Source organism: Poecile atricapillus, chromosome 5 (assembly GCF_030490865.1).
Source record: "Poecile atricapillus isolate bPoeAtr1 chromosome 5, bPoeAtr1.hap1, whole genome shotgun sequence".
In the NCBI taxonomy this organism is placed as follows: Eukaryota; Metazoa; Chordata; class Aves; order Passeriformes; family Paridae; genus Poecile; species Poecile atricapillus.
This window is the reverse complement of record NC_081253.1, coordinates 19,568,187-19,596,145: the sequence shown is the minus strand read 5'-3', so window position 1 is coordinate 19,596,145 and position 27,959 is coordinate 19,568,187. Positions and strand designations below refer to the sequence as shown.

The 27,959-nt window shown below is 38.7% G+C and overlaps 3 protein-coding genes across 16 annotated transcripts in view; 1 reads left to right on the top strand and 2 right to left on the bottom strand.

Moving 5' to 3' along the window:
• UBR3 (ubiquitin protein ligase E3 component n-recognin 3) overlaps positions 1-15,640 on the bottom strand; it is a 104,195-nt gene extending 88,555 nt beyond the window's left edge. For all 4 annotated transcript variants that reach the window (XM_058840580.1, XM_058840582.1, XM_058840583.1 and 1 more), the window contains exons 1-3: positions 15,114-15,640; positions 1,508-1,647; positions 958-1,116 (exon numbers count right to left, since the gene is read on the bottom strand). In XM_058840580.1, the coding sequence (XP_058696563.1) occupies positions 958-1,116; positions 1,508-1,647; positions 15,114-15,559 (745 nt within the window). In that variant the 5' untranslated portion in view covers positions 15,560-15,640. The remainder of the gene's footprint in view (positions 1-957; positions 1,117-1,507; positions 1,648-15,113) is intronic.
• Positions 15,641-16,747: 1,107 nt separating this feature from the next.
• Positions 16,748-21,131, top strand: METTL5 (methyltransferase 5, N6-adenosine). 5 transcript variants are annotated; one of them, XR_009277801.1, is made up of 9 exons: positions 16,802-17,070; positions 17,169-17,290; positions 17,922-18,036; positions 18,466-18,647; positions 19,016-19,098; positions 19,367-19,418; positions 19,562-19,732; positions 20,072-20,121; positions 21,020-21,131. XR_009277801.1 is itself a non-coding variant. In XM_058840618.1 (8 exons), the coding sequence occupies exons 2-8, from the start codon at positions 17,182-17,184 to the stop codon at positions 21,071-21,073; spliced, it is 645 nt and encodes a 214-aa protein (XP_058696601.1). In that variant the 5' UTR covers positions 16,748-16,809; positions 17,169-17,181; the 3' UTR covers positions 21,074-21,131. The 5 variants fall into 5 exon arrangements, 4 of the variants coding, with proteins under 4 accessions (XP_058696601.1, XP_058696602.1, XP_058696600.1 ...); XM_058840618.1 differs by lacking the exon at positions 19,562-19,732 and having other exon boundaries at positions 16,748-16,809; XM_058840619.1 differs by lacking the exon at positions 19,562-19,732 and having other exon boundaries at positions 16,809-17,020.
• LOC131579991 (kelch-like protein 23) overlaps positions 20,787-27,959 on the bottom strand; it is a 22,547-nt gene continuing 15,374 nt past the window's right edge. For 5 of the 7 annotated variants that reach the window (XM_058840595.1, XM_058840598.1, XM_058840599.1 and 2 more), the window contains 11 exons: positions 26,395-26,469; positions 24,757-24,860; positions 24,413-24,587; positions 24,159-24,266; positions 23,968-24,068; positions 23,661-23,732; positions 23,536-23,578; positions 22,794-22,934; positions 22,243-22,426; positions 21,937-22,068; positions 20,787-21,242 (listed from right to left, as the gene is read on the bottom strand). In XM_058840595.1, coding sequence (XP_058696578.1) covers positions 21,145-21,242; positions 21,937-22,068; positions 22,243-22,426; positions 22,794-22,934; positions 23,536-23,578; positions 23,661-23,732; positions 23,968-24,068; positions 24,159-24,266; positions 24,413-24,587; positions 24,757-24,860; positions 26,395-26,469 — 1,233 coding nt within the window. In that variant the 3' untranslated portion in view covers positions 20,787-21,144. The remainder of the gene's footprint in view (positions 21,243-21,936; positions 22,069-22,242; positions 22,427-22,793; positions 22,935-23,535; positions 23,579-23,660; positions 23,733-23,967; positions 24,069-24,158; positions 24,267-24,412; positions 24,588-24,756; positions 24,861-26,394; positions 26,470-27,959) is intronic. The other 2 variants (XM_058840601.1, XM_058840600.1) reach the window with 1 other exon arrangement.

Sequence of the window (27,959 nt, the reverse complement as noted above, 5' to 3'; positions counted from 1 at the left end):
GCAGCTCCTTGATTCATATGCTTCATACTCTATGCAAGCAATCTAAAAAATGGCCCACAATGCTTTAATTTAATAACACATATTCTCCATTCAGAGTGCAGATAAGCATGTCTTATTTTCCATTCCCTTTCTGTATTTCTGTATCAGGAAATCCATCACATATAGGAAAGAGAAGGAATTAAATTACTCCCATTTGAATACTATAACAGGAGAGAAAAAGGAAGGAAAGACTAAAGAGAACTGCCTGTGAGGCAGCTTTACTAAGTGCTTCTCCTTTCAAATAAAGATTTGGAGATTGCCTGTTCTTTAACTAGCTGCTGCCCAAGCCAGTTATGGCAACTTAAAACCACAGTAATTACTATTTGCTCCATACCTATGCAAAGAACTCTTAATCACAAGAAAATAACATGGAATTAATTTACACTAGGGGATCTGGGTTAGTTGTAACTGGCCAGCATTCTCAGATTCATTGTGATTTGGTACAGGATTAAAAAAATAATGAAGAGGGGGGTAATGATTAAGAAAAAAAGATGAGAAGGCTTTGCAGAGAAATGCAGGACAACGGCCTTTTGCCATTCAGTTCTCCTCCAGTAATCTCTGTGAGAGCAGATCCCAAAAATAAGTTAGACATTCCACTTTGAACAACCTTGTTATGACTAGTTTGGTAATACTATGCTAGAATAGATTTCTTATAAAACTTCCCTGAAAAGATGTTTACTTATACATTTATTTGGGACACAGATCAGATGTTTGCTCTTACAGCTCTTAATAACAAATGTTTCTAGTCACTCTGAAGCTCACCCTCCTATAAATGTAATATCCTTAAAAATATGCGCTTTTTTCTGTACTTTGAGGTGTCAAAAAAAGCCCATGCAGAAATTGAAGTTATAAACAAAACTGACACCCTTAATTCTTCATAGTTTGAAAATGTAATTATTAGAAATAACACAAACATACCAGAGCTAAGATTTTTGTAGAACTGTTGGCTAGTTAAAACCTGGGTAAGAACTGATCTCATTGCACCTCCCATTTTGGTCAAGTCTTCCAGGAAGGAAACGTGAGGCTCCAAAACCTGAAGAATTTTATGAAGGTCTTTCTCTGACGGCAGATCAAGAGCTGAAAACCACATAAGAAGAGCTTTTGATGCAGATGTAATGTAATTTAGTCAAAACTTCCACAAGCAGAACAGTTACGACCACTGCAAATAAAAATAATGTATATATTCATAATGCTCCAAATTTCACACATACAAATTTCAAACTATACCTGGCTTCATTTTCTGGAAGAGCTCAGCACAATGCTAGGTAACCCTTAAAACATATTTAAGCATGCCAGCAGGTAACAAAATCAAATCACCTACTCAGGCTGCAATTTGTTTAGGAAGAGAGGTACAAAATACAATGACATAAACTATGGATAGCATTCATGCACTGTGTCTTCGTAAACTGCAAAGCAAGAGGTAACAGCATGGTAAGATATGCTAGATACATACAAATTCAAAACATACCAGGCTCATTATATCCCTCTCTTAAGTGCTGAATCAGACTAAAGATGAACTGTGGAAGAACTAATTCTGACATCATCAACAAATCTTTCGGAACACATGGAACATTTGAATCTGATTTAATCCGGTGTCTTTTACAAAACCTATAAAACAGATGAGAAAAATGTTAGCCAAGCACAGCTCAGCAATGTTAACATGTACTAAGAAAAGCACTCCTTTTTCCATTTTCCAGAGAGTATATGCTTTTACATTAAAGGTGGTATGGAAATGGTGTTCTAAAATTCCATCTACTCTGTTCAAGCCCATTTTGATTCTAAGGACTGAGAATTATAAAGCTGCCAATTATTTTTCTGCTGCTCAAAATTCATATATATAACATCCCAGCTTCTTCCCATACATATCAGAAGTATTTTCCATTGAACAATTAGAAGAACACTGACTTTCCTCTCCTCTCTGTGACGTAATCAGAGGTTGGACCGATTTTTCAAGTCGTCATTCAGATAATGATTTTAAGATGTCTTTGGACAATAAAAACAACTTTAAAAGGCACAAGACTTTGCAGGATCAGCAACCAAGATTTACAAATTCCTAACAAAATTGTTTCATTTAAAAAAAAAAAGAAAACACTTATTCCTTGGAAAATTCCTGCATGGTAGTAGCTGAGGCTTGGCTAATGCACAGTGACATGAGGTTGAGCCAAACCCCATTAGAGGAGACAGAATGATTTCCCACTCACTTAACAGGAGCCTGACTCAAGAGACACTGAATACTTTTCAGCTCCCAAGCTATTTTTAGAAAGGACATACACCGACATCAAAGAGTTATTTACCCACGTCAAAAACAACACTAAACAAATAATGGACTAAAAATATATCACACAAGAATCAACTTTACTGGATTCACTAGATTTTACTGATAATTTTTCAACACAAAAATTCAGAAAAAATACAGCTTTGTTGGAATACAAAAACTGTTTATGCCATAGTTTCCAGAAGCAGTCTGCTACTTTCTAAAACTTAAGCCTTTCTTTTTTGAGGACCATTGAAGAATCACCTTCAAGAAAAGAAGGAAATAGAAGAAAGCCACAAAGCAAGTATCTGAATAAAAAACAAAAGGCAAAAATAAAGAAAAGAAAATGCAAGTCCTACAATTAAAATGGCAATTCACAAAAATGACTAGCAAATTCACAAGACTAAAGACTAGGAGCTTCTCCTTTGCTTTTGCACATTAAAAATGAAAATTTTTATTAAGAAAAGGTACAGAACAGTACTAGCCAGTTAATTTGCTGTTTGTATATACACCCAATATATCCCTGTAAGGGAAAGGGCCTGACAGAAAGAGCTCAGTGACAATTTTCTGTTAATTAATGTCCAAATAATTAGTGTTCACCTTTGCCTTCCACTTTTCATACTACATTCACAGAAGTTATGAAAAGCCATTCCATGTTCCTTGTTCAAGTATGGATGAACAGCACAATTTGCAACTGCAGGGAATTCAAAGGGGCTTGTAACAGTCATTCACTTCTTCTCTTTGGTCACATATCTGAATTGCCAGAAACCTGAACTGCTAGAAATCACAAATCTTTATCTATGCTAAAATATGGTATTCCATATTTTTAAAGTAAATGGTTTCCTTTTCACCACTGTCCTTATAAGAAGAGGTGAAAAGTAAATAGAGATCTAAAAGACACAAAAGGAAGGAATTATGAAACAGTGCACTCTAAAATCTTTTACAGCCCACCCCCCCCCACCCATTTTACATTCTGTCAAAACATGTTTTCACTGTTTATGATCACAAGCTAAGGAAGCCACTGTAACAAAACACAAAGGTAAAGTAATTTTGAATCCCACCTTCTGCTGGGCACAAGGCTTCCTTCCACAGAAAATAAGCTCTGTTCCCCATGAAGTCTATGTCAACATGCCAGTTCTGAATCCATCACAACAGAATCAGAGTTAAAAAGGACCCAAAAGAATCATCAAGTGCAACCCTTAAGTGAATGGTGCCTATGGGAACTGAACCCATGACCCTGGCAGTACTAACACCGTGCTCTAACCAACTGCGCTTATCTCAGGGTCATGGATTAACAATCCCAAGTTTTACATATCCTGAAAATAAAAGTTATGAATATGTTGTCTCTTGGGAGTCTCAAGAAAGCATTATTGATTTATAAATTGTGCTATTACTGCTATATTAACACAGATCCTTGAAGACCAATAAAGGACCCAGATTTGATTCCCTGCAAGGAAAAGCTCTTTCACTGTCACATGCATAAACCACAGAAGGTTCAAACAGGAAACAATTTCTAGATACCAGGCACTAAACCTTAAAGTAGGAACATCAATGTAATTTTACAAAAGGCACCATACTCTGTATTTATGGTTCAAAGGCTACAGTGTTAAAGTAGTACAGTCCAGAATTACCCAAAGTTCTATTGCAGAGTATCATATGAATTTCTCTATAAATATTGACAAAAATGCCAGACAGTGACTTGGAAGGTCTTCAGAGTTAAGACAACAGCTACTTTAACTAAAGAAGAGACTGAACCCCAAGCTGTGCATAGGAAGAAACAAGCTGAGATTTCTTATACAGACCAGAAAAGACACCTGGACAAACTCCTCAATGGGTTATACAGTCACTGGACAAACAGCAGCCAAAGCTGTTCCATAATCAGTTCCCTATGTACTTCTGAAAGAACTTCCTTACCACAGCAGCAGCTAAAGAATTGTACATCTACATAAATGTGCATTTCAAAATGCTTCCAAGACTATCAAAACAGGCTTTAATAGGCAACAAAAAGGAGCATGCCCAGATCTCTCCTGATACCATCAAGCCCCAGAAATCCACCACTTGCAGCAGGGAGAAATCTTTAATGGGGGACAATGAAAGGTGGATATAATCTAGATAAGAAATATATTTTTTTCTGAAAAAGCTCAAAAATAATGACGGAGAGGAAGACTGAATAGGTAACTTACAGATCACCTTGATCTAAGCTTTTTAACTAGATTTCAATACTGCAAAATACTTCTTCCAACAAGACTGTAGTTCTTACCACTCTTTTAGCAGTTCATATTCCTCGTACTATGTATCTATCAAATAGTTTACTACTATACTAGGATTAAGAATGAGTACATCAGAGAGAATGTCAATTCAATACAGAAATATTCAAGCCCTATGTATCTGAAGGTCTAGCATGGAAATAATAAAATACAGGTCCACATGAAGACAAAAAACAAATTTTTTTCCTTAATATTTTCTCTGATTCAAAACTATATTCCGGTTTTGCTTTTCTATGTATTTTCCCACCTTTGAAATCACTTTTTCACAAAAAGGTAAGGCTAATTTTAGCAAATGGAGAGGTTAATTAGTAAATTTGCAATTAAATAAAAACTTAGGTTTAACAAAGAATCTTGTCTACATGACTTCAAATAAAATTCTTACATTTCTTACACCGCATTAATATCTTATTTGTGAAATGCAGAACATTGCTGACATCTACATGAATAAGCAATACCATTTGATATAAACATAAGCAGCAATATCTTCTGAACAACTTCAATGTCAAACTTTCCTTATTCATTCCATTCTTTCCTACTATTTCCATTTTTAATAATTCTACTGTGAATTTCCAAAATGCATTTTAGAAGTGAGTTCCGGTAAAACAACTCCTTCCTTTTAGGCTACAGTTTCACAGCCTAGTCGAAGTAGATCAGTCCTGCCATAACTCTTTCTTCAGCCCTCTTATTTGTTCTAGCAGTAGCATTTGACTGATCCTATGTTAAACCAGCTCAGAAGCTAAGCCAGCAGAAGTTATTTACTTGTAAGAATATATAAAAAATTTCACTGTGCCAGTTTAAATCGACCAAAACTCACACACCGGTCTCCTTGGAAACAACAATGAAATCCCCAAATCATTTTGCCATCATCCCTTTCCTTGTTAACCTGACAGGGAGAAAGACACAGAAGAAAATAAGCCAAAACCCCAAACAATGACATGTAGGAAAATGTCATCTTGGCCAACCAGCACAAGTACATACAATGCTCACTGTGGAGGCAATTCCACCACTTCAAAGGAGAGTTTTTAAACTCTGCAGTTATCATGGCAGCTGATTCAGTACCAGCCCGACCACACCTTTACAGCTTTTGAACATTTGATCAGTCCTTCATCCACTACATCCCACAGTGTCTCAAGTTTCAGGTGCATTCCAGAAACTTGACGTAAGTTCACTATACACAGATGGACTATTTGTACCCTCACTTTTCTCTCACTATTTTGTCCTCTGCCTTGCTGTGTTTAAAAGTCATTTGTTTTTAAACCAGATCATAAGACTTCCAAAAGAAAGCATTCTGATTTCACATTCTTAATGGTACTACAGCATTACGAGTACCTGACTCTGACAGAAGCTTTTAGGAAAAGGATCTGGGACCCAAGCAACAGAATGCAAATGAAAACTGCTAGAAATCAACTCTTAAGCAAAGAAAGTAAAGCTCTACTTGATTCTTCAATTCAGTAAGTCATACCTAAACTGAGTTCTTATTTAAAACATAATATACATTTCATATGTACATATATGGTATACTATATATTCATACTGTATACCTCATGACTGACATCATGTAATGTTTCATAAAGTAGTCAAATGAAGTTTTATAAATCCAAATTCAACACAAGTTTTTTAAAAAGCATGTATTCTGTCTCCACTCTAAAACGAATACACAAATATTATTCTTACATACTCTGAATCTACAAAATAAATGCAAGATACAAAGTACTTTTTTGAGTGCTACAATTGTTTCTGAGTTCTTACAAAACTGTTTCATCATTTCTTGTGTACTCATAGTCTTTAAATGTTTCTTCCAGCTCTTGCCCTTCAAATATCAAACTAAGTCTTAATTCAAAACAAAGTAAAACTTGCATAATCAGGATTAGAAAATTATCTGGATGAAAAAAGGCTTTGATATATTGTAGGGTTGCTTTATGTAAATCCACTGTCCCTAACACTAACAAATACAATGGTAACTCTGAAGAAATGCAGAGAAATAAATCTAGTTCCTATTAAAATTAAGTTTAGCATGTTTCCCTCACACACCCTAGTAACTGTATTTTATTAGTTAAATTCCTTTCACCTGCAAAACAGGCTTCCAAAAGTGAACCAATGTGGTACTGACTTCAAAACCCAAGGAATGAGCACTCTTCTGCTCTTTATAAAAACTGCAAGCTACAGAGTTCATAGACAAAACTGAACACTTGCATATCTGCTATTAGAGGCAAAGCCAGCTGAAAAGATGTCAGTCTAACTCTGCTGCCTCTACTTTGGAAATGTTCTGGTTAGAAGAGTCAATAGCAGAGGACAATGAAACACGGCAGAATAACTAATGGCTTCTCAAGGAAAAAAGAAAAAAACCCACCTTGAAAGGACATCTTTTCAGGCTTTAAGCTTTCATGACAAAGCTGACTGGCCAGGTTAGGAGGCTAGAAATCAGAGTTTGGACACTAAGAAGTTATTTCAACCCTTGCAGAACAGCAGGAAGAGAGGCAATGACTCACTAGCAGCTCCCTTGGTGCTCAGTGCTACATTAAGTGAAGAAGCACACCTGTTCAAAGCAAAGCAGACAAAGCTGCCCTGCAGAGCATTTCTAGTATTCTTTGTTAGTCCTTAGACATAAATATCTTGGATAGTAGACAAAACTACAATGATTTTCATTAGTATACAAGTACCCATTATCAATCAGAAACAGTAGATTTGACAGTTTCAATCATAAGGCCTTTTTTAAACAAAAATTGAGAAAGAATGAGAAGAAATAGACTTCTGAGAGCTGAAGCTGAGCTATGTTTGAAAGGAACCACAAGGTTGTTGAATCTGAGCATTTTGATAGCCAAGAGAGCAACTCTAAAGAGTAACACAATCTGCTGCTGCAAAAATATTCTTTAGAGAAAGGGTGGATGCTCTGGAATAAAATTACTGCACTGTAATTGCATCTAAGTACAACTTAGTTTAACCTAGCTTGATTGAAAAGCCTCAATCTACACACAATTTGAAATCTATTTGTACAATATTAGACACACAGCTAGACAGCTTACAAAGTTAATACTCAGTCTCTTTGGTACAGCTTTTGCAAACATCACAGTGATTGTAAAGTGAAGCCCTTACAAATTAAAAAAGTCTTTACTTATGCTATTAATGGAAATATTAGGATTATTGAAAATATCTTTATTCATTTATTTGCATGTATAAATACAGTCTTCAACAGGAACTGCAGCCTTTTCAGTTAGGAAAAGAAATGTACATCTTAAAGGAACAGCTAAATTTAGTATTTCAGTGTATTGACGAAGGCATTGACAAGAACACACTTCAAACACAACTCTAAAAAACAATCTTTATCAAGGTTTACATGAAAAAAGCACCCAAGAAAAATATTTACATTCAACAGTCTCTCACAGCATGGAGTCTAAAGGTATCATCTTTTTTTTTTTCCCCTTCAACTATGAACTAAAGATAGCGGAATTAAGATATAATGTGTATTCTAATTCTGGATGCTTAACTTAGTAATATTTAGGATCTGATTTTGCAGAGTTCTTAGTCTTACACAGCATTCACAAGCAAAATTACCAGCTGATTTCAGAAGCAGACCTGAAAGACAAACAGATCAGCAAATAAAATATCTGGTCCTAAGCCCTCATGAGAACAGATGTCTGCCTGGCCCTCAGTCTTGCCAAACCATTTATAAGCCCATGTGCAGTATCCCTGACCAGTTGCTTCTGAAGTCCCATTAATTATCCACTTTGAAGTACATGGACAGCACATCTACTTAAAAGAACAAAAAGCAAGTGTATAAAATAGAGTTAGCAAAAACATTTTCTGGCTAACAAAATTCTCCCAAGAGAATTTAAACAGGTCAAACATATAGCATGTAGTATTTTGACCCAAATACTTCACATGACAAGGTTCTAAGTGACTACACAGTGCTAAGCAAATGCAAAAACAACTTTCATTTCTTCCGGATTTGAGTAAGGTGTGTGAATTTTAACAACAGGCATCAACTTAAGCTTTGGCCAGGCCTCCAACAGACAAGGTGTGTGTATATAAGTAATTTGCAGTTCTCTTAGAAAGTATTTACGTGTTTCATGCCAGAGCCATCATCAGTTCAGACACTGTGCAGAAACAAAGAGGTGCATCCTGAAAAAGGCAGGAGTTTGTTTAGTCCTTGTTACTGCAATAGCCATTTGGGTATCTCTATTAATTCAATGCAAAGAACATTCATTGTTTTCAAGCTTAGTACCAAAACCCTCTACAAAGGAAGGCATCTAAGATACTATTATTTAAAATCACTTGCAGCCGTCAGATACCATTCCAGGATTTTTAAAAATTATAAAATTCCTGATACTGTACAAGTGATAAGGAAGTATGGCCTGAAATCTGAATCAACATTTATGATCATTAAGAAAGATCTAAGAAACAATAGCTCTTTAGGAATGTGTTCTCTAAACATACTCCCAAAGCCACATTTGTTCCATTGCCAACAGATCCATTGACAGCCCCATGCAGATCAGATATATAGCAAATAACACTCCACCCTGACGCAGTAAACTTAGAATCCTGGGCAGATGATAGGTCCATAGAAGGAATAAAAGCAGCTTTAGAATTTGGTGGGATCAAAGTAAAGGAACTGAAAATCAACATTGGTTACCCCAAAACTAAACAAGACTATTTCAGAGAGCTCTAAAACACAACTCTTCTTAAATGGAATACATACCAAGGCAAATTACAAAGCAATAGACAAGTGATACAATAAATAAGCCAAATTTCAGGAAAGGCAAGATATATATCAATCATATCTTGTGAGCTCAGCCTTCACAGTACTGCTGTGTTCTTCAAATCAGACTGGTCCTATCAGAAAACCTTTGGGGTAAAACCATCATTTAAATTTGTTCAGTTATTAACACAACAGTAGTTCAGGCTTCGAAATATTTATAGTTCTGTATATTGATATGTTTCAACATCTTACTGATGACTTTGAAACAACTATACATTGTTCCAGAGGCATAAAGTAACAATGCATCTAGTCAGGTCATAGCTCTAAAGGTAGTAATAGAAAACTAGCATTTGGCTTTAACCGTTTGGAATACAACTCAGCAACTAATTTAGAGGCTGAAGTAGTCCTAATTATAGACATTCTTAAAAGAAATCAAGTCAGGCAGGTTTGAGAGCTGAGTGTATGACATGGTAGACTTAATCAACATGTTGGTCTGCAATGTCTTTTGCTTTCCAAGAATAAGGCCTAACATGAAGCTCTATGCAAACTACCCAGTGAAATCCTAAGAAGCAATGCATTATCTTGAGCTTTGTGTCTGGGGGAGGCATGACAGAGGACAGAGGAAAATAATTGTTTATAAATATATGGTAACTTCAAATTCTGTGGTCCTTGTAAATCCCAGTATGAATCCCTGTACTTTGTATGTGGATGAACACGGTGGAGACTTTGTTCTGAAGAGTCACATCCATCATATGTGACCATGGATTTATCTAGACTCTCACACCAAGCTTACAGCCATTACAGCTCAGACTTCAGTCCCTCCTTGGTAGGCCAAAGGACTTCAGAGGCAGAAAAGCTGCATGAATTTGACAGAGACCCTACAAAACACCATTTGTACCAACTCAACAATCCTGAACACACAGGCATTTTTATGTGATTTCATGAAATTCAGAAACTAAACTAAAGTTGGCTACTTGTAGGCTCTCAGCCTGTTGACAAAGCATCTGTTTCACCAACCCCTTGAAGAAAGTTCCAAAAGAGCACCCTTATCTCTTTGAGGCTGCACTACCAAACCTAGCCTAGGCCCTGGAGAACTGAAAACTTCTTGGTAATTGTTAAACAAAACGATTGATAGTCACACTGGAAGGAATGATCTTGAAGCAGCAACATGCTATATAGAGGATAAGCAGGTGATTTGCTGTTGCAAGACACTCCATAAAATAAACATGTAATCTACTTCATGCCAGCAAAACAATAGTTGTCTGTATGGCCCAAAACACAGCCATAAGCAGATCTGACTTTTTTGTTCTTAAGGGAATCTCAGTGCTACAACCCAAGATGGTAAAAGAGACCTTTCCTGATAAACATGCACAGAATGCATCCAAAGATAACTAGAAATAATAGCTTTCTCAAAAGCAAGCTTCCTTTTTCATGGTCACTCCATTTGTTCAAATTTTCACAAGTCTAGAATATGAAAAATATCCTTTACTACTCTTAGCTACAGAATGTAAAAGAAAGAGAATATAATCTTCCATACTTACCAATCTCTGAAGTATTTCTGAAAAGGAATAAAAAGAAGGATAGAATTTTATGGGGACAGAATTGCAAAGGTCATCAAAATTAGGTATCTACCATCCAAAATGTAACAGAAATATTCAATAATCCTTACTAGGTGCAAACATTTTAAAACACTGAAAAAAATCAGGGCCATTTCTAAATAAATTAGAGCAAAAAAAATCAAGCGGTTTAGAAACTAAGAATTTATTTATCATTCTTACTTCACCAGCAAGAGGAGGCAAAGAGAATTTTCCAGCCTTTTCATAAGAGTATCACAGTAGACCCAACAGATACATTTGTCTCCAAGAGAGACAAAATGATGAAAAAAAAACCAAAAGAGAGAGAGGTCTGATCTACTGTGCAGGTCATACAGGATCTGTATGAAACCTACACTGACTCACACTTTAAGACACAGAGCTGAATGGAAAGATAAGCAGGGATCAGTAGAGACAGAACTGCAGGAAGTTTAGAGCTAGGTACCTGAATGTGCTTTTGAACACACAGCATATACCATCAATCTGTGAGAGTTATCTTTCTTATACCTATAGGATTGTTCACTTGATAAAGAAACAGCCGACTGTTGCAAGTGGAAATGGATAACACCTTAGTCCCTTTGATGTAAGTCATAAGGGAAGACAACATTATGTCAATGGAGCCACTGGTTGCCATAACTACCAAGAAATACACAAAAACCATCACTGCACAAACCTGTTAAACAAAATTCTTAACCTGGCTTTTCACCTTTCAGGATATGCAACCCTCGCCAGAGGTATTATTCGTGTTGTGCTATAATGCAGCACCAAAACATCTGCTTCCCACATGATTAATTTAACAAATAAGTCAACACACAGACATACTCTGAAACAGGACACGGCAGCACGCAATAGCCAGTGTTGAGGCTCTCTAGTATATCAGGTAATTGTCTACAGACTTAGAGGGGAATCAGAACAAGACAGCCATAGAAACAAGATGGTACTCAGCAGTAACAGATTATTGACTAGTTATACTCTTATAATAACCATATGGCATATTGCTTTCTTCAAGCTTATTTCATAATATATCAGTTTCATTATAATACAAGACCATCTTTTAACTAAAAAAATACTCCAGTTGGAATTTTCTCCTGTGTAACTGCATGGGGTTTTTTTTAAATCCAACAGATGAACTCATTTGAACTATGAGCATATGTCTACTCAAAATGCTTTAGAACTGAAGATTTTTGCTTCTTCAGAACATTATTAATTACCTCTGAAGGACTTGCTAAATTTCACTTGCAAATAGCTATATAACATATGGGAGACAACTACAAACTATTTTTACCTCCTGACATATCAGTGGATTTTAAAATCTATTCAACCTTGCCACAGGTAGAATTTTTAATACTTTCTCCAACAGCTACATTTACAAACTTGAATATTTTCTGAAGTCTACATTACATTCTAATAGATCAGATCAACTTCAACATCATTTTGATGTTTAAGTGTTAACTTAAACATCAAAAACACTGAAATCTGCATGGAAATCAAAAGGCTCAAAAATGTGACAATCTGATTTTTCCAGTACAAATGAGAATTACACAAGGTACCTAAAGCAATTCAAGGTACCTAAGGCAAATCAGTATCCATCTATTATGCTATATTCCACCTTCTTTTTATAAAGGCACCAGAAAAAAAAACAACCAAACTAACACTCAGGTATCCCTATAAAGCAAATTATACATTTAATTAGTACTATAAGATTAACACACTCCCATCCTCATACTCTAGGGCAAACCATCTCTAGATTTACATTAGCCATCCTAAAGGTAATGAAAAGATATTCCAGATTCTAAACTGGAGAGATTTCTTTTATAGCAGATTAGTTAACTAAGACTTCACAAGAAGTATTTTTTGAGCTGCATAAAATAAATGAATATGGAGACCAGATAACAAGAACAGAAACAATAGTTACTATAGTATTCATATACAGCATCTACACAAAATTTTATCTGAGCAAACAGATGGTAGATAAAGTTTGTAAGCAGGCACCACATTTGATTCCCTTGCTATTAATAGAAGCCCAGGCTGTAGTGGTCAAGGTTATATCAGGCTAGACACACTCCAGTTTCCTAAGTCCACCATGAAGGCCATCCAACTTTGACATGCAAAGCATTACCTTTGTAATTGGGCAGTTGATTTGTATACACAAAGTTAAAACACTATATAAACATGATGCATGGTAGCAATTCAAGTCAATAGGTAAAACTCCGCGTGTTTGCACACATTAGTATTTTTCACAATGGTTTAAGCTTAATTTACTTTGTCTTGCACAACAAAGTTTCTAGTTCACTTAACTGCAATGGCTTAACATCAGTTCTTATCTGCATAAACAGAAGCAACCTTATGTTAAAAGCAGACACCCCATATGCTGTCATGTATTGTCCTCCTTCTATGTCCAAGAGGACAAGAAAACCTACTGCTCAACATTGAGTGTTGTTTCTGAACAAATATTACGCAATTCTTTATCTTTAGTGACCAAAACTCCTGAAGGGACCTACCTCACAAACAAGACAATTTACTCTCCAATTCTACCATTAAAAGTAGTAAGTAGGGTACGTAGAAATGAGAAGATTGTTACTCCCTTGGGGTTTGCATCTGCTTACATTGCAAATTTAATAGCATTTTTTATTTCTTCTGCATTAAACCAGCTTTCCTCAGGAAGAAAACTGTTTAAAATAAGAAGAGACAACTGGGAAGGCTATACAGTCTGGGATGAGAGCAGGATGACAAGTTATTTTAATATGCGCCCTACAGTAGTTCAATTTGTGTGTGCTCTGTTAAAATCCTGCCACTAAGAGGAGCCCTAAGTCTAATCCACAGTGAACAGTGGAAGTAGTAGTATTCATTTTTTTCCTATTTCTCAAGATCAAGGGAAACTCTTACTTCAGTGATGCTGAGGAAAGCAGAATCACCACAAGTTGAAGAAGAACTGATGAAGAAAGAATCACTTTTTCTTTGCAGTAGCAACTTGAAACCACTGAAGATTACTGAAAGCAAAAGGAGGGAAGAAATTCCACCACTGGAGGAAGTCGATCAATAAGAAGACCCCACCAAAAAAGAATGAATAAATGATGAAGGCAGATAGCAAGAGAAAGAAAAGCATAAGAAACAAAAACTGAAGCCACCCGAAGGCCTGCAGCAGAAAAATGGTGATTAGAGATGCAAAGAATTGGAGTCAAGGCAATAACATTCAAGAAACAGAAGAAACAGAATTAATGAAATCTGTAAGTAGGAATGCAAAAAGAGAAGGAATCTTAAGATGCTGAGTGAGTGATACAGAGTTATAGACTGTAAATTTGCAAAAGCAAGAAAAGAACCAAGGAAAATGTCTTAAAATTTCTCTATGTTCCTAGTGTTTTCTGGTAGATATGCCACAATTTAGCATACCATCTCATCCAGGCTAAGACAGTCAAGACAGACTATTCCAGAAGGCTTGTCAGAAGAGACTCCCCATTCAAGCACTCCAAACTGTCATCTAGTGAAGCCTTTAGCTAGCTTGTGAATCAACAGGAAAAGGAACTCCAAAAGACACTCAGTTGTGTATTTTTACTAAGTTTACTGGCTAGGTATCGCCTTCATCCAATAACTGATCTTTCCTTTCACCGTTGAGTACATATTAGAACAAAGAAGAGCTTAATGAGGTACCGATTCCTCTTCTTCTGACCAGGCACTTCAGTCTTGCCTCCAATAGGTCCGAATACAAAAGACCTTTGACTTCCACAAAACCCTACCCTACTGTATTCATCCAAGCGTTACCACATTCCCTGATTTAAAGCTAAGGTGGCAAAATGAAGTGTAGACCGGGAAATCACACAAAAATGGCTCCCTCTCACTCAATCTGTTCAATACTTCGGCTTATCTGCTCACATGCTGTCCCAAAGTATTTTGACTTCACGGCTAGCTGTGTTAGGCCAAGGCTGCAAGCTGGAAGGTGACAGGTACTGCTTCCCATGCACTCTGCCTTATCAACTTCCCTGAGGGCTGGCACTCGCTGCAAGGGCAACAAAATTCGCATGAGCGTCCTAAAAAAAGGGCGCACACACATCGACAAAGCCACCTTGCCGAACCCCGGCGGACTCCTCGCTCAGCCCGTGGTCCGAGCCGCAGCCAGGGATGGAGTCGGCCTCACTTACTGCCCTCCCTCCGGGCGGCTGCGGGCCGGAGCCGCGCTCCCGGCACGGCCCAGGCACGGCTCTGCCGCCCGCGGGGGCGCCCCCGCCGGCAGGTGCCCGCCCGCCCCGCCGCGGCCGCCCCGCGCTCACCCGGCCTCCCGCATGACGTTGCTGTCGCCGCAGTCGCAGGCGCCCCCCGCCTGGCTCCGGAACATGTTGTAGTCGTGCCCGGCGTGCTCGCCTTGGTGGAAGCACTCGGCGCACAGGCTCATGCAAGGCGAGATTCCGCACGTCCGGCACCGATAGGCCACGAAGTTGGCGGTCCACACCAGGCCGCACAGCGTGGCCGGGTCGTAGGCCCGCACGGCTTGCACGAAGCTGTCCCAGGGCTCCCCGCCCGACAGCAGGCAGCGGCACCACTCCAGCGCCTCCCCCGCCGCCTCGCCGCCGCCCGGGGCCGCCGCCGGGGCCAGCACCCGCTCCAGCAGCGCCCGCAGCTCCGCCGCCGCCCCCGCGCCGCCCTCGCCGCCCAGCGCCGTCTTCAGCCGCGCCGCCGTCGCCCGCTTGTCCCTGCTGCTGGCGCCGGCCCCCGCCATGACGGGACACCGAGGGGCCGTTACGGCCGCGCCGGGCTCCTGATCCGTGATCCCTCCGCCGCCCTCGCTCCCCGCCCCGCGGCGCCGCCCTCTCGCGATAGCCGCGGCACCGGCGCCCTGCCCGCCGCCCGCGCCCCCCTCCCGACACCGCCTCTCCCCTCCCCTGACACCACCCTCCTCTTCCTCCGCCCCTGCCCTCCTGCCGCCCTCCCAGCGCGCAGGTGCGTGCCCCGCGCTGCCGCCGCACGAAATGTCGCCGCCCGGCGGCTCGAAACTTCGCCTTCGTCCCGGGGTCCCGGCAACCGCGGGGAGTGTGGAGGGCGCACCTGGGCCGGCCGGCGGCCCCGACGGCAGCAGAGCTCATTTTTTACCGATTCGAGCCCGTGAAGCGGCTGCCGTAAGACGCCTTGCGGCCACCCGTGTATCCTGACCACAAGCGTCCCGCCGAGCTCAGGTGGCGGCGGCTTTGAGGGTCGGAGCAGCTGCGGGGAATGTGGGAGCACCTCTGAGGCTTCGGGCCGGCGCTTCTGCGCTCGCTGCCATCAAGCGGCCCCGCTGGGGGTGCAGAGCAGCGCCGGGCTCCGGCAGCAGCACCGCACCCTGGGGTGTCCGCAGAGCTGCGCCCCGAGGTACCAGCGTGCGGCTGCCTGCGCGCTCCCACCAGGAGCGAACGCATGTGGATGGGATTTACCGTCTTTCACATAACGATCGGCTGTTTTAAACCTTGATAAATAGATTTTCAACTGTGCAACGGAAAACGTTATACTAAAAAATCTATTCCTGAACGAGAGTAACCTTCTACCCGACAGCTACGGGCCTCAAGGCAGCTGCCTGTCTTCTGGCTTTGCCTGCGTTTCCTATGGCTGCCCGTCTGCTGGCGGCTTGTGTCGCGCTGCGGTTCTTCTCCCAACGACCGCTCTTCCCAGCGCACCGGCAAAATTCCAGTTCCTTGTTCTGTCCCTAAGGGCTCTCAGGAGCGGGACCACCGAGAAAGCCCGGTCTGCCAGGTATGTCCTCCGGCGCTTTCTCAGGAACCACGCAGCGGTGACACGTGAGGCTGCAATAAAATGTCTCGTGTTTCTAATACACGACCCCATAGCTCGCACTTGTTAAGGACACACGGAGAAGTTCCGCGGCGCTCATTCCCGCAGGTGCCCGTCAGCCCGGGAAGGGGCGGGGCGGTGCGCGCCGGGGGCGGGCGGCGCGGCGGAAGTGCGCGGCGGCGCTCGGCCCGGCCCGGCCGAGCTGCGGTGAGTGCGCGCCGGAGCGAGCGGGGCCGGCGGAGCGGGGACGGCGCTTTGGGACTAGCGGACGGTGTAGGTGGCGGCGGTCGCTGGGGCTCGGTTCCTGCCCCGCTTAGGGCTGGCGGCGGGCGGGCCCGGGCGGTAGAAGCGGAGCCCAGGGCCTGAATTGCGGGAGCTGGAGAGGAGAGGGGCTGCCGCCGCTCCTTCCCCATCATTGGTGCGCCGCCAGCTGCGTCCCGGGAAACGACAGTGTGAAAACACCGGGAGGTGCTGAAGATTACCAGGGGGTTTTAAGCATGAAATAATTTAAGACCATGTGTAGTTTATTTTTATTGTTGTAACTGATGACGCATTATTTTCTTTAGTTAAACCATAAACATGAAGAAATTAAAGCTTAAAGAACTGGAAAGCTGTCTTCAACAAGTTGATACTTTTGAAAGTCCAAAACTACTACTTGAACAGTATCCAACAAGACCTCATATTGCAGGTAGAGATGACCCACACTACTGTTTCCTCTTTTACTAGTTTATCAGCACTTTTAATTCAAAAAGTTTTTTCTACTGCACTGTCTCCTTAGAAGGCTTTATACCAAAAGTAGTTAAGAAAGTATATCCAACAGGAATGTGTATAGTAGTATTATGGTAATGTCCAATACAGAAATCAAATAAATTAATCTAAAGGATAATGTTGTGATAGAAGCAATTTTAATCTGTAACTGTAAAAGCTGAATTGGAGTTAGGTCATGACCCACAAAACCAGTAAAAGTGTATATACGGACACTCATCTATACCTTAATTATACTATTTTTTGTGTTTTATATCCTTCTCTTGTTTTTCCCCCACGAAGTTTAGAGGCATAATTTTTCCACAAGCAATATACTCAGAGCTCTATCTCTCCATCAACGATCCAGTTTGTAACTCGTCAAAATGTTTTTGACTCTTCACATATAAATGAAAACAAGAACTACAGGTGGTGAGAACATCACCTGGAAATTAATTAAAGGGGTTTTCTAATGCAAAATTAAGAGTTTTCTGAAGGCAGAAACAGCTTTTCTTGATTAATCACACACATATTTGGTATTATTGACCTGTTTTGTTTGTTTTGGTTTTTTTTCCCAGCATGTATGCTTTATACAATTCACAATACTTTTGATGATATTGAAAACAAAACAATTGCAGATTTAGGATGTGGTTGTGGCATGCTCAGCATTGGAAGTGCAATGTTAGGAGCAGGGTAAGTATTCAATATTAAGTTTGGTTATATTTTTTCTGGCATAGAAGAATAGAAATTAATACTGAAACATAGCAATGCTGAACTAAAGCATTTCAGGTTAATCATCTGGTGCTTAATCAGGCTGTTTACCAAGTTTTAACTATTATTAAGCATTCATACTGTGAAACTGATGGACAGTTGTCATGAATTTAGAAGCCATTCGCTTTCCCCATAAACATTAAATGAACACATGAAACATCTTTAACAAAATTTAGATTTATACTTGAGAAAGGGCAACAGAAGTACTTAAATTTTTATCAGCACTGAATTTATAATGTATGCTTGTTACAGTTCCTAGATAAGTTGAGTACACAGATCCCTTACTGTAGAATTTAAATGCCATTTTAGTTTGTAGTAGACTAATATGTGACACTTTTCTTTTTTTAATAGATTCTGTGTGGGTCTTGACATAGATGCAGATGCACTGGAAATATTTAATAGCAATATTGAAGAATTAGAGCTCACGAATGTCAACATGGTTCAGTGTGACATCTGTTCTTTATCTGACAGCATGTCAGATACTTTTGATACAGTTATTATGAACCCTCCCTTTGGTACCAAGCATAACAAAGGTTGGTAATTGTGAAACTCAGAAATTATTATAAACAAAACAAGTAAGGGAAAGGCTTTCAATGAAAGATCTCCCTTATCAGTTATGTATTCTAATTACTTAATGTTTTGTTGATCTGGAATCAGTTTCCTAAGATTAACAACTTCAGCATTGGAACTAACAGTCACTGGGATTTGAAATAAACAATACTAGGTATTTCATATCCCTATCATTTTTATTTTATTAAAAGCAATTGAGTATGTTTTAGAAATACTTTCTGTACCTTAATGTATTCAGTGCTGTTTCTCAAGTAGCTATTATTCCAGAAACAAAATAAGCAGATCTTTGAGCTTCCATTTAACAATTCTAATAATTTCATCATTCTTTTAGGAATTGATATGATTTTTCTGAAAACTGCTCTACAAATGGCAAAAACAGCTGTATATTCCCTTCACAAAACTTCAACACGGCAGGTAAGTTCTTCATTTTAACAGACAACAAAATAGTTTGCTATATAGATGTCTATAGCTTCATTGATTTGCTGATTGCTATGTGGGGTATGTTTGGGGTAAATACTAATTTTGTCAAATAAGTACAATCTCACATGCACCAAGATAACTATGTGATCTAATGCTTCGGCTTGAAAATCAAAAGCACAGGAGACTTAATAAGTACAGAGGTGTAGATGTTTATAAAACTGATAATCTTAAAAGCTCATTTGTACACTATCTACTATTGTAGCACATTCAAAAGAAAGCAGCAGAATGGGAAGTGAAGATGGAAGTCTTAGCAGGTAATACTTGTTAACAGAAAAAAACCCAAAAATCTTTTGTTTTGGAATATTATCTCTAACACTACCAGCTAGTCATAACAGCCTGAGATAAATTTAAGTGTGATTTAACACAGAAGTGACACAGGTCTTTTTCTTTTTAACAGACTTTATTTTTTTTGCTACCTGGCTAGAATACCAGATGGCATTTAATAAAGCTCTAAGGAATACATATTCTGTGCAGAATTAGATTTGTTCCTGGACTAGATTTTGTCTTCAAGCAGAAGTTACCTCTCTTCCTGCCTCAAAGGGAGCATTGCTGAAAAAGTGAAGCACAGGTTGGTTTTCACACACAAAAAACCCATCCTTAGTCACCTAAGTATTTTTGACAGTTACCTTCCCAGTTCTTCAGTACCACTAACCAGATGCTTTTTACGGCCATAGAACTTGAGAAGTGAAGTTGCACAAGTGCTTGAAGCACAACTGCATTTCAGCCATCCAGTTAAATGTCTGATGTGGATGGCTTCAATGTTTAGTCATCACTAGTGCAGAGATAAAACAGGTATGACAGGCCACAACAGATACAGACAGACATTAGAAACAGAAGTACATGGCTGTAGTGCTAAAGAGGCTGATTATCATCCTAGGCTAACATGTATTCTTTATACTGTTCACAGAACTTAGGTTTGACTTACCAGCATCATACAAGTTCCATAAGAAGAAATCAGTAAGTATAAAACCTAACTGAAAAAATACTGAAGTAAACAAATTCTCCTTAATGAACTTTAGGTTTTAGGGCTGTATGTACTGGATGAAGAATGCTTACAGTATTCAGTTACATCATTGCTGTTACTACATTTTGTAGCTTAACAGGGAAAAGAATCCTGATGCCAGTCAAAGCTATACACAAAGATTAAAGCCAGCACTGCAATTAGATGGGATAAAGCTACGGGTAGCTTCCTTGACTCAACTCCTAATGCTCAACCCTATCTGCAGCTTGGACTTTCCAGTGAATGAAGTGCTGAAGGCCACAGTAACAAGGATGTTACAGTTAGAGCCAGCCTGGGGGTAGCAGGATGAGCTCATGCACTTCATCTCACTGTTAAAAGATAGTCAAGACACTACACTATGGCAGCCTAAGGCCACAGCAAGTTCCTAGCTACTAAATGCAGGCCTAGAAACCATGTATCCGCATCCCTCACCATAAGGGAAGCAGAGAGGAGACTGAGAAATAAAGACTATTGGGTATGTTGAGCAGCAAAGAAGAGAGGCTTTAATCAGCTGGTGACTATGCTCTTGGTGACTTGAACTTAAGATTACTTAAGTCTGTCTTTATCTTTGCTACTTTGCAGTTGAAACATTATTTTATATTAACCAGTCTTCAGTAGAAAGTAGTTTTAAGTTCCGAATTTATTGCCAGCTGCTATTAAACATAACCACAAGATTACAAAGTCCAAAACATTTTACATTTGAATGAGATGCCAGAAAAATTGAGACAATCTGACAGTATAAACAAAACTATAAATAGAAAAGTATTTCAGAGTTTTATGTTAGGAGTAAGCATGCTGCTTAAACAAAAAAAGAAAGCTGTAACCCAATAAAATGAAGCTTTTCTCTAATTGTAGGTTGACATTGAAGTGGATTTTATTAGATTTTCTGCCAAAAAAGTCCTGAACTGAGGCATGTCTTTAAAACCTATTGAAAATGGAACAATAAAACCACTATTTTTTAAAATTCTTTTATTTGAGTATTACTGATTGCCATCTCCATTTTCTGTTTTCAGTTGTTTTGGTGCAGGTTCTTCCTTTTCTGTTTCCTCTAGTGGTCTCTTCTTGGGACTTGCTGGTTCTGCAAGATTGAATATATAGCCATTCAAGGTAAAGGAAAGCTTTGCCTGAAATCTTCTGAAAAAACAAACTCTTCCCACCATGTAAGTCTGAGTCCCAGTTATCTACAGCCACAGCTATACTAGAGGATTTGCTTGTTACTGTGACTAGAGCTTTTAGATGTTCTAAAATACCCCCTTTTGAAGAGCTTCAGCCCTGTCTAACTCCACAGCAGGAGGGAAAGTAAAAAAATGGAGTAGAATCTACCAGAAGTAGGGTTCAGTGGGTTTTAGTTCAAAAGGTGCACTATGTAATGAACGGAAGGTTAGCTCTTCCTCTGCTCCAAGCTGAATACTGACAGGCCAAACTATTAAATCTTCTCCTATCCTTAAGGGGAAAAAAAGAGACTCAAGAGACTCACTCAAGAGACTGAATCTGTACAGTTGTGTAATGCTGCTGACAACCACCATCTTTCAATGCATAATGTTTTAAACAGCTGTGCAGTATAGCCTTATCTATCTAGTAATTATCTTATATGCTTTTTGGACAGCTGTGGAAGGAATTGAGCAAAAGGCTCTTAAGGCAGGTACTGTCAGGAGGGCAGAAAAGCTACAAAGCTGAGCCAAATCTGAAACACTTGTAAGAAACATGAGTACATGGAGCTACTTTTTGTAAAAGTACTGAATAAGCTGCATCAACTGCACAGAATGACATACCTGTTTTAGTATCATTTTCACCATCTTCTTCGTCATTCTCAAACTTTATTTTCTTGCCCTGAAACTGTATTTTTCCTTTTTGTGCACCCTGAGGTATCTTTCCCCCTCTTCCTTTTCCTTTAATTTTGCGCCCTGTGGAGATACAAGATCAGGAACTTAGTATCAATCGTCTTTTAACTGGCCAGCTGCAAAGACTGCTTTACAGTTAAGGTCAGTATGTAGTATATATTCACTTCTTAAAGAGTGAGTTTCACACACCAATTCTAGGACATTATAAAGGCTTAAGTTAGTGAGAGGAAAGAGAACCTTTTGTTTTCTGTTTCAGCAATTCCTGCTGATCTTCCAGGATTTTTTTCAGAGCTTCTTTCTCTGCATCTCCTTCTAGCACTTCCCATGAAACATCCTTGTTCCGGAGCTGCAAGTTTCCATTATGTGCAGCTTTGGCTTTTTCCAGAGCTTCTTTGGCAATATCCTTAAATAGGATAATTCCCTTTAAAAGAAGAGTGGCATTTGCATTTTAACCTTACTGCAAAAACATTCAGCTAAAATAATGAACAATATATCCTGTTAAGTGCCTCAGCAAATTTATTACTGATGCATGATTGTAAAACATGTCTAGACTGAAGCAAAGCCCTCAAACTGTGCTAATGAACATTCCCAGTTTTGACCTTATCAACTAACAAGACTGGAACCGTTATCTGTTCTTTTGAAAGAAAGGAATAATTTAATTATCTAAATATTCTGCAATTTCACAAGACATTAACTTACTTGATAACATAAAACAACAAACATTTATTTAATCATTCACTTTCAAACTTCAGTATGGGAATCTTAAGTCCTTGTCTAGGATTACTTACCTCCTTTGCACCTCTAACAAAGTGTATCCACTTGATTTCTCCATGACCAGAAAATACATCATGGAGGTCTTCTCTGCACGTTTGGTCATCCAGATCACCAGAAAATTTCAAAAGACATCCTGTCTTTTCTTCCAGAGACTTCTAAATTAAATGAAAACCCCCCACATTATCACTGAAGACTCAAATTTGAATATTCATATTCCCCCCTCAATCCTCTTAAACATGATAGTGGTAAATAAGTAGTTGAAGTTACAGTAATTCAAGGATTTTTTCTATATAACCTAGTTCTGCTGATGTTCAAGTCCTGTACAGTGTGTCCACCCTCATTTTTTTGAGCTTTCTTTGCTTACTGTGATACATTATATGGAACTTAGGACTCCTTTCGTTATATTACTTACGCTTCTTAAATTTTAAAAAACAGCTTTCTGAAGGCTGATAGGTTGAAAATTTATATAATAGCAGTGGAATCCTTAATGGATCCTTTAAATGCCATATAAGAACAATCATCTCAATGGTAAACTCAGGATCTCTCTGAACAGGCAAATATGCCTATTAAGAAAAATTCAGGATGTGAGCCTTTAAACAAAATTAATCTATTGAAAATAAGATTAAAACACCATGAAAAAACAGTCTTTACTGTAAGTTAGTTGGAAAAGCTGAAGTGACTTTTTCTAGAAAGAGCTCTATATTACAGTATTCCATGTTAGCTTTATAAAGTGCAGGTGATTTAAAAAACCCATACCATTTCAGCATCTGCTGCTTGTTTCTGCTTTTCTTCTTTTTCTCTGCAAAAGAGTTAATTAGTTATGAGTCAGTTCAAGCATGGTCAGACAAGCAAAACACACACTTTGACTGACAATGACTCACTGTTTAGCTCTTGCTTTTGCTTCTACTTTGTTTTGTTTCCTTTCTTCGTTCTTCTTTGTACAATACTCCTCCCTTCAATAAAATATAAATTAATTTAAAATATTCTGTTATAATTAGTTTGTAAGACTAAGCAGCAGACATTAAACAGTTGACATTATTTTTCCAAGTTCAGATGTTAAGTCTCCAAAACGTTAATCTATCAATGCCTGTACAACAGCATGAAAAACTCGCTTCTCAGGCCAAGCCAGGTTCTTGTGTAAATCCACCCTCACCACTGTTAGTTCATATATCAGTTAAGTGGACTTACTTGAAAAGTACTATCAGCTCTGTGTCTTTGTACTTTTGATTTGGTATCTCTGTAAACTTCTTAGCAGATTCAACACTATCAAAAACTGCAAATATTGAGCCCTGTGAAATGATAAAGAGATTGTTAAGAGTAATTGAACAGAATGTTTTCCAGGAGACATGCCTGCCCCAGGTCTAAATGCTCATCTTTACCTTAAACGTTCTCTGCAATGTTCTCCTCATTTGAATATTTTCAACTGGACCTTTATCCTCAAGCCATTCTTTGATATCATCAAGAGTAGCATCTAGTGGAAAGCCTTTCTGCAAGACAGCAATGAGCTTCAATTATATGCCACAAAGCGACTCTTAACAATTATAACCTCTATAATACAAGTTAATTCAAGCTTTACTCTCAGATGGGTATCAGCTAAAGTCATGCAGTACAGCACACAGAAAAATTTACTTACAACATATACAGATCTGTTTTTAATTGCAGCCTTATACTGGTCATTTAATTCAGGAAGGGGTTTATTTGGAGATCTTCTGATTTTAGTTTTGTCTTCATTTATTTCCATTAAACCAGTCTTGGATTTTCTTAGTGCTTCTACAATAACATCAAAATCTTTTGAAAGGCGACTTAACCTATTGAGTAAGCAAACAGAAGTTATTACCAATACACAGGCCAAAAACTGAAGCCAGATGTTGAAAAAGCAATAGGAATTGTAAATGCACATCAGTAACACTCGGCCCCAAATAGAGATAGGTAGCTGAAAGTTACTCTTTTATCCACATTAGTTGTACTTTGCTTTACCTGTTGAATTTGATCATTACTTCTAAAGGTACCCAGCCATCATCTAGTTTGATCTGTTCCTTTAGAAACTTGTCTCTTGGTAGATTGTGATTGCCAAAATAGTACTGCAAAAAGGAAGGGGGAAAGGAGGGGGGGAGGAGAGGAAAGAGAGACGTGTCTTTGAATTTTCACCCTTAAAAACTCATTTTCGTCTAACAGTTTACTGCAGTAGATTGACACATAGCAAAATTAATTAATCTGAACAACTGGGAATTCTGAAATTATTACTTCCTGCTTTAATGTGATACTTTGCCAAAAATTAGCTGCAATGTGTAAGCTGTAAAACCAAAGCCACCTAAACAAACCAACCCTACACTGAAACACTGCTTCATTCAATTAATGTATTGGTTGAATTAATGAGGCAAAGACAGATTGCAATTTTGTTTAGGAAAGGAGCAAAGCTTATTCTGTTAACATGATAAGCATTTACCACCCTGATCAAGCTCTGCAGAGTCAAAAGTCAAATTTGTCACCAGCAGATCCAGGTTGTACTCCTTAAGGGGTATGTATGCAAGAATACTGTATTTGCACACTGAAAAATTATACTCATAGACTGGAATTTCTAGGTCTTATTCAAGTGAACACCTTAAGATAAATCATTATTTTATATTTAATTTTTAGTTTTATTTAATTATTATGTTCTTATTTCAATCTTGTCCAGCATGGGAAGACAATTCAGTTCAAGACAGAAGAGTTAATCAGATTCTTTCCCTGACTAGCAGTCATCTACCAAAGGTCAAATACTTGAAGCCGTAAGATAAATTGGAATATTTTCACCAATATTGTGGTGCTTTGAAAAGTCAGTGCAAGTTTTACAGCACTAAAGCTCTTCCTTTAGTACATCTCAAACTCACATCAAAAGTCTAGTTTTGTCAACTATTTATATATACAACAACAAACAAAATATAGAGGTTGAGGAATCTCCATGTTTTGTTTGTTTGTTACATACAAATAATGGCTCCATATGGTAATGGGCATTCACGTTGCATTTTTGTCCTTCAGGAAAGTGGTTTTGTTCTAGATGGCACTTAAATCAAGGGGCTTAGGTTTTTTATTGTAGGATAACCCACCAAGCCTCTAGAGAGACAAAGAGTTAATCCAAAATAGGCATATAAGTTTAGTTCTAATTTGTAGCAATAAATTACAAAGCCGTAAATAATAATAGCAAGTTATGCAATATGCCAGTATTTTGACCAGCAGAGATTCCTGAGAGGAGGACTTTTTCCGGACAAAAATTAAGGCACATAGAATTAAAATGCACTCTCCTCCTATTTGCACAGGTAGAATAACCCCAGCAAACACGGTAGTAAATTGTTTAATGATTCCCTTACTATAGCACCAAAATGCTAGCAAATCAAACTTTTTCTGTTTTGAAATGGCGTTCTTACAAGCAATTCTAGACAAGTATAGCTTCCAACTTAAACTACAGTTAGGACTATCCTGAAGTACTAAATACCTGGTACAGACTTGTGATGTTTTTTAAAGAGCTGAAGATTCAAGTCTAACTCCCAATAAAGTTAACTTCCAGTAGCCAAGCCCCTGCCAATGAAGGCCCCCAAAACACCTCAGTCCAGATCCCAAATTATAATCTGAACTTACCTCAATTTGCTGACAGATTTTGCTTTCCAAGATAGACATGTTTTCACCATTTCCATTTTCAGCCATTTTCACCAGCTGTTTTGAAGAGAATACAGAGCAAAAGCACTAAGTTTTGAATAGTACTTTCTACAGACTTACATTCATGTAGCATTGCATTTCACTCCAGCCTCATCTAAATAAGGTAACAGCCAAATTCATTAGCTATACATTTATGCCTGTGAAGCAACTATTAACATGACTGCAGAACTCCAAAAGGAAACTATGAAACAACTGGAAAAAAAACCTCCTCGCTTTGTTGTTAGGACAGCATTTGGCATTCAGCAGGCAAGATAAAATTTAAAAAATGCTGGCACTTCACAGCCTTATTTGTTATTTATCTTTTTCTAGGCACAGATTCTCAATTCAGAACAACAAAACTAAGAGCCAACATTTGTTTTTTACATCAAATCTAACCTCTCATCACTAGGCAAAACAGTAAGAAAAATATTCAATTCCTACATAAGTATAATGAGAAATGTTTCTGAAGTTTCTGTCTCCTGTTTAATCTTTGGAAAGTTCACAGAACTTACTGGAGGATGGAATGAAAGTATCTGCATTTACTGACACATCCTAAAGATGTCTTGTTTTCTCCTTTACAAATCTGTCTTCACTGCAGTTCTGCTTGAACAGTGAATCAAGTATCTTTGATAACATAAGACATTTTAACTTGGAAGTAACTTTACTTAACTGCCAGCAAGTGTATAATCCCAGATGCAGTCACTAAGAAAGAAGCGACTGGCCAGAAAATTAACAGGGATCAAACATTTTCTATCTAGTTGTTCTTAAGATAAGGATAGAGTGCTAAGGCTAGAGTGGGAAGATTAATCCTTGAGAAAAAATGTAGCTTTTACGAAGCTGTCAGAAATTAGTTTGAATTCAGTTTTGAACTATGAAGCAGAGATTTCTTCTTTCTCCCTTTGAGCACTAACACACTTGTTAAATCCAGCTACAGAAGATGAAGTGGTTTCTTGGTTGCATTACCCCAGTTCATAGATCTGTGACCACAAAGGCTACTGACAAAGATGGTTTTGCACTCATGTCTTGCGTGGTTTATTGGGAAATTTAACCATACATCTGCTCTTCTGCTACTTGCAGGACAATAACATCTTTCAGAGCATCGAGATGACTGGCAACACAGAAGCAGGGAAAACTCCCCCAAGGTGCCCTTGTTACAGGAAATTATGTTTTTCATCAGAATGCCCAGTTGGCAGCCTCATCTTCTTATTTTAGTATTTTAATTCCCCAATAATTGTTCAGCCTACGGCAGTCTGCAGTATTTCCATTTCCTCCTTTTCCCGATCTCAATGCTATATTCAATCCTTGGAACTTATTTGTAATTCTTCAGCACTTACAGCCTTGAAAGGTGCTGTGCTTGCACCTGTACCTAACACTGTAATACTCTTTAAAGCATGATTTTAGCAAGTGTTAGTTGCCAGCTATGCTGAGTGTGATCCAAAACCTGGGCCAGAGCACCCAAACTGAGAGTTGCAGTTACTTCAGAGATGTCCCATATGAGCCACCCTGAC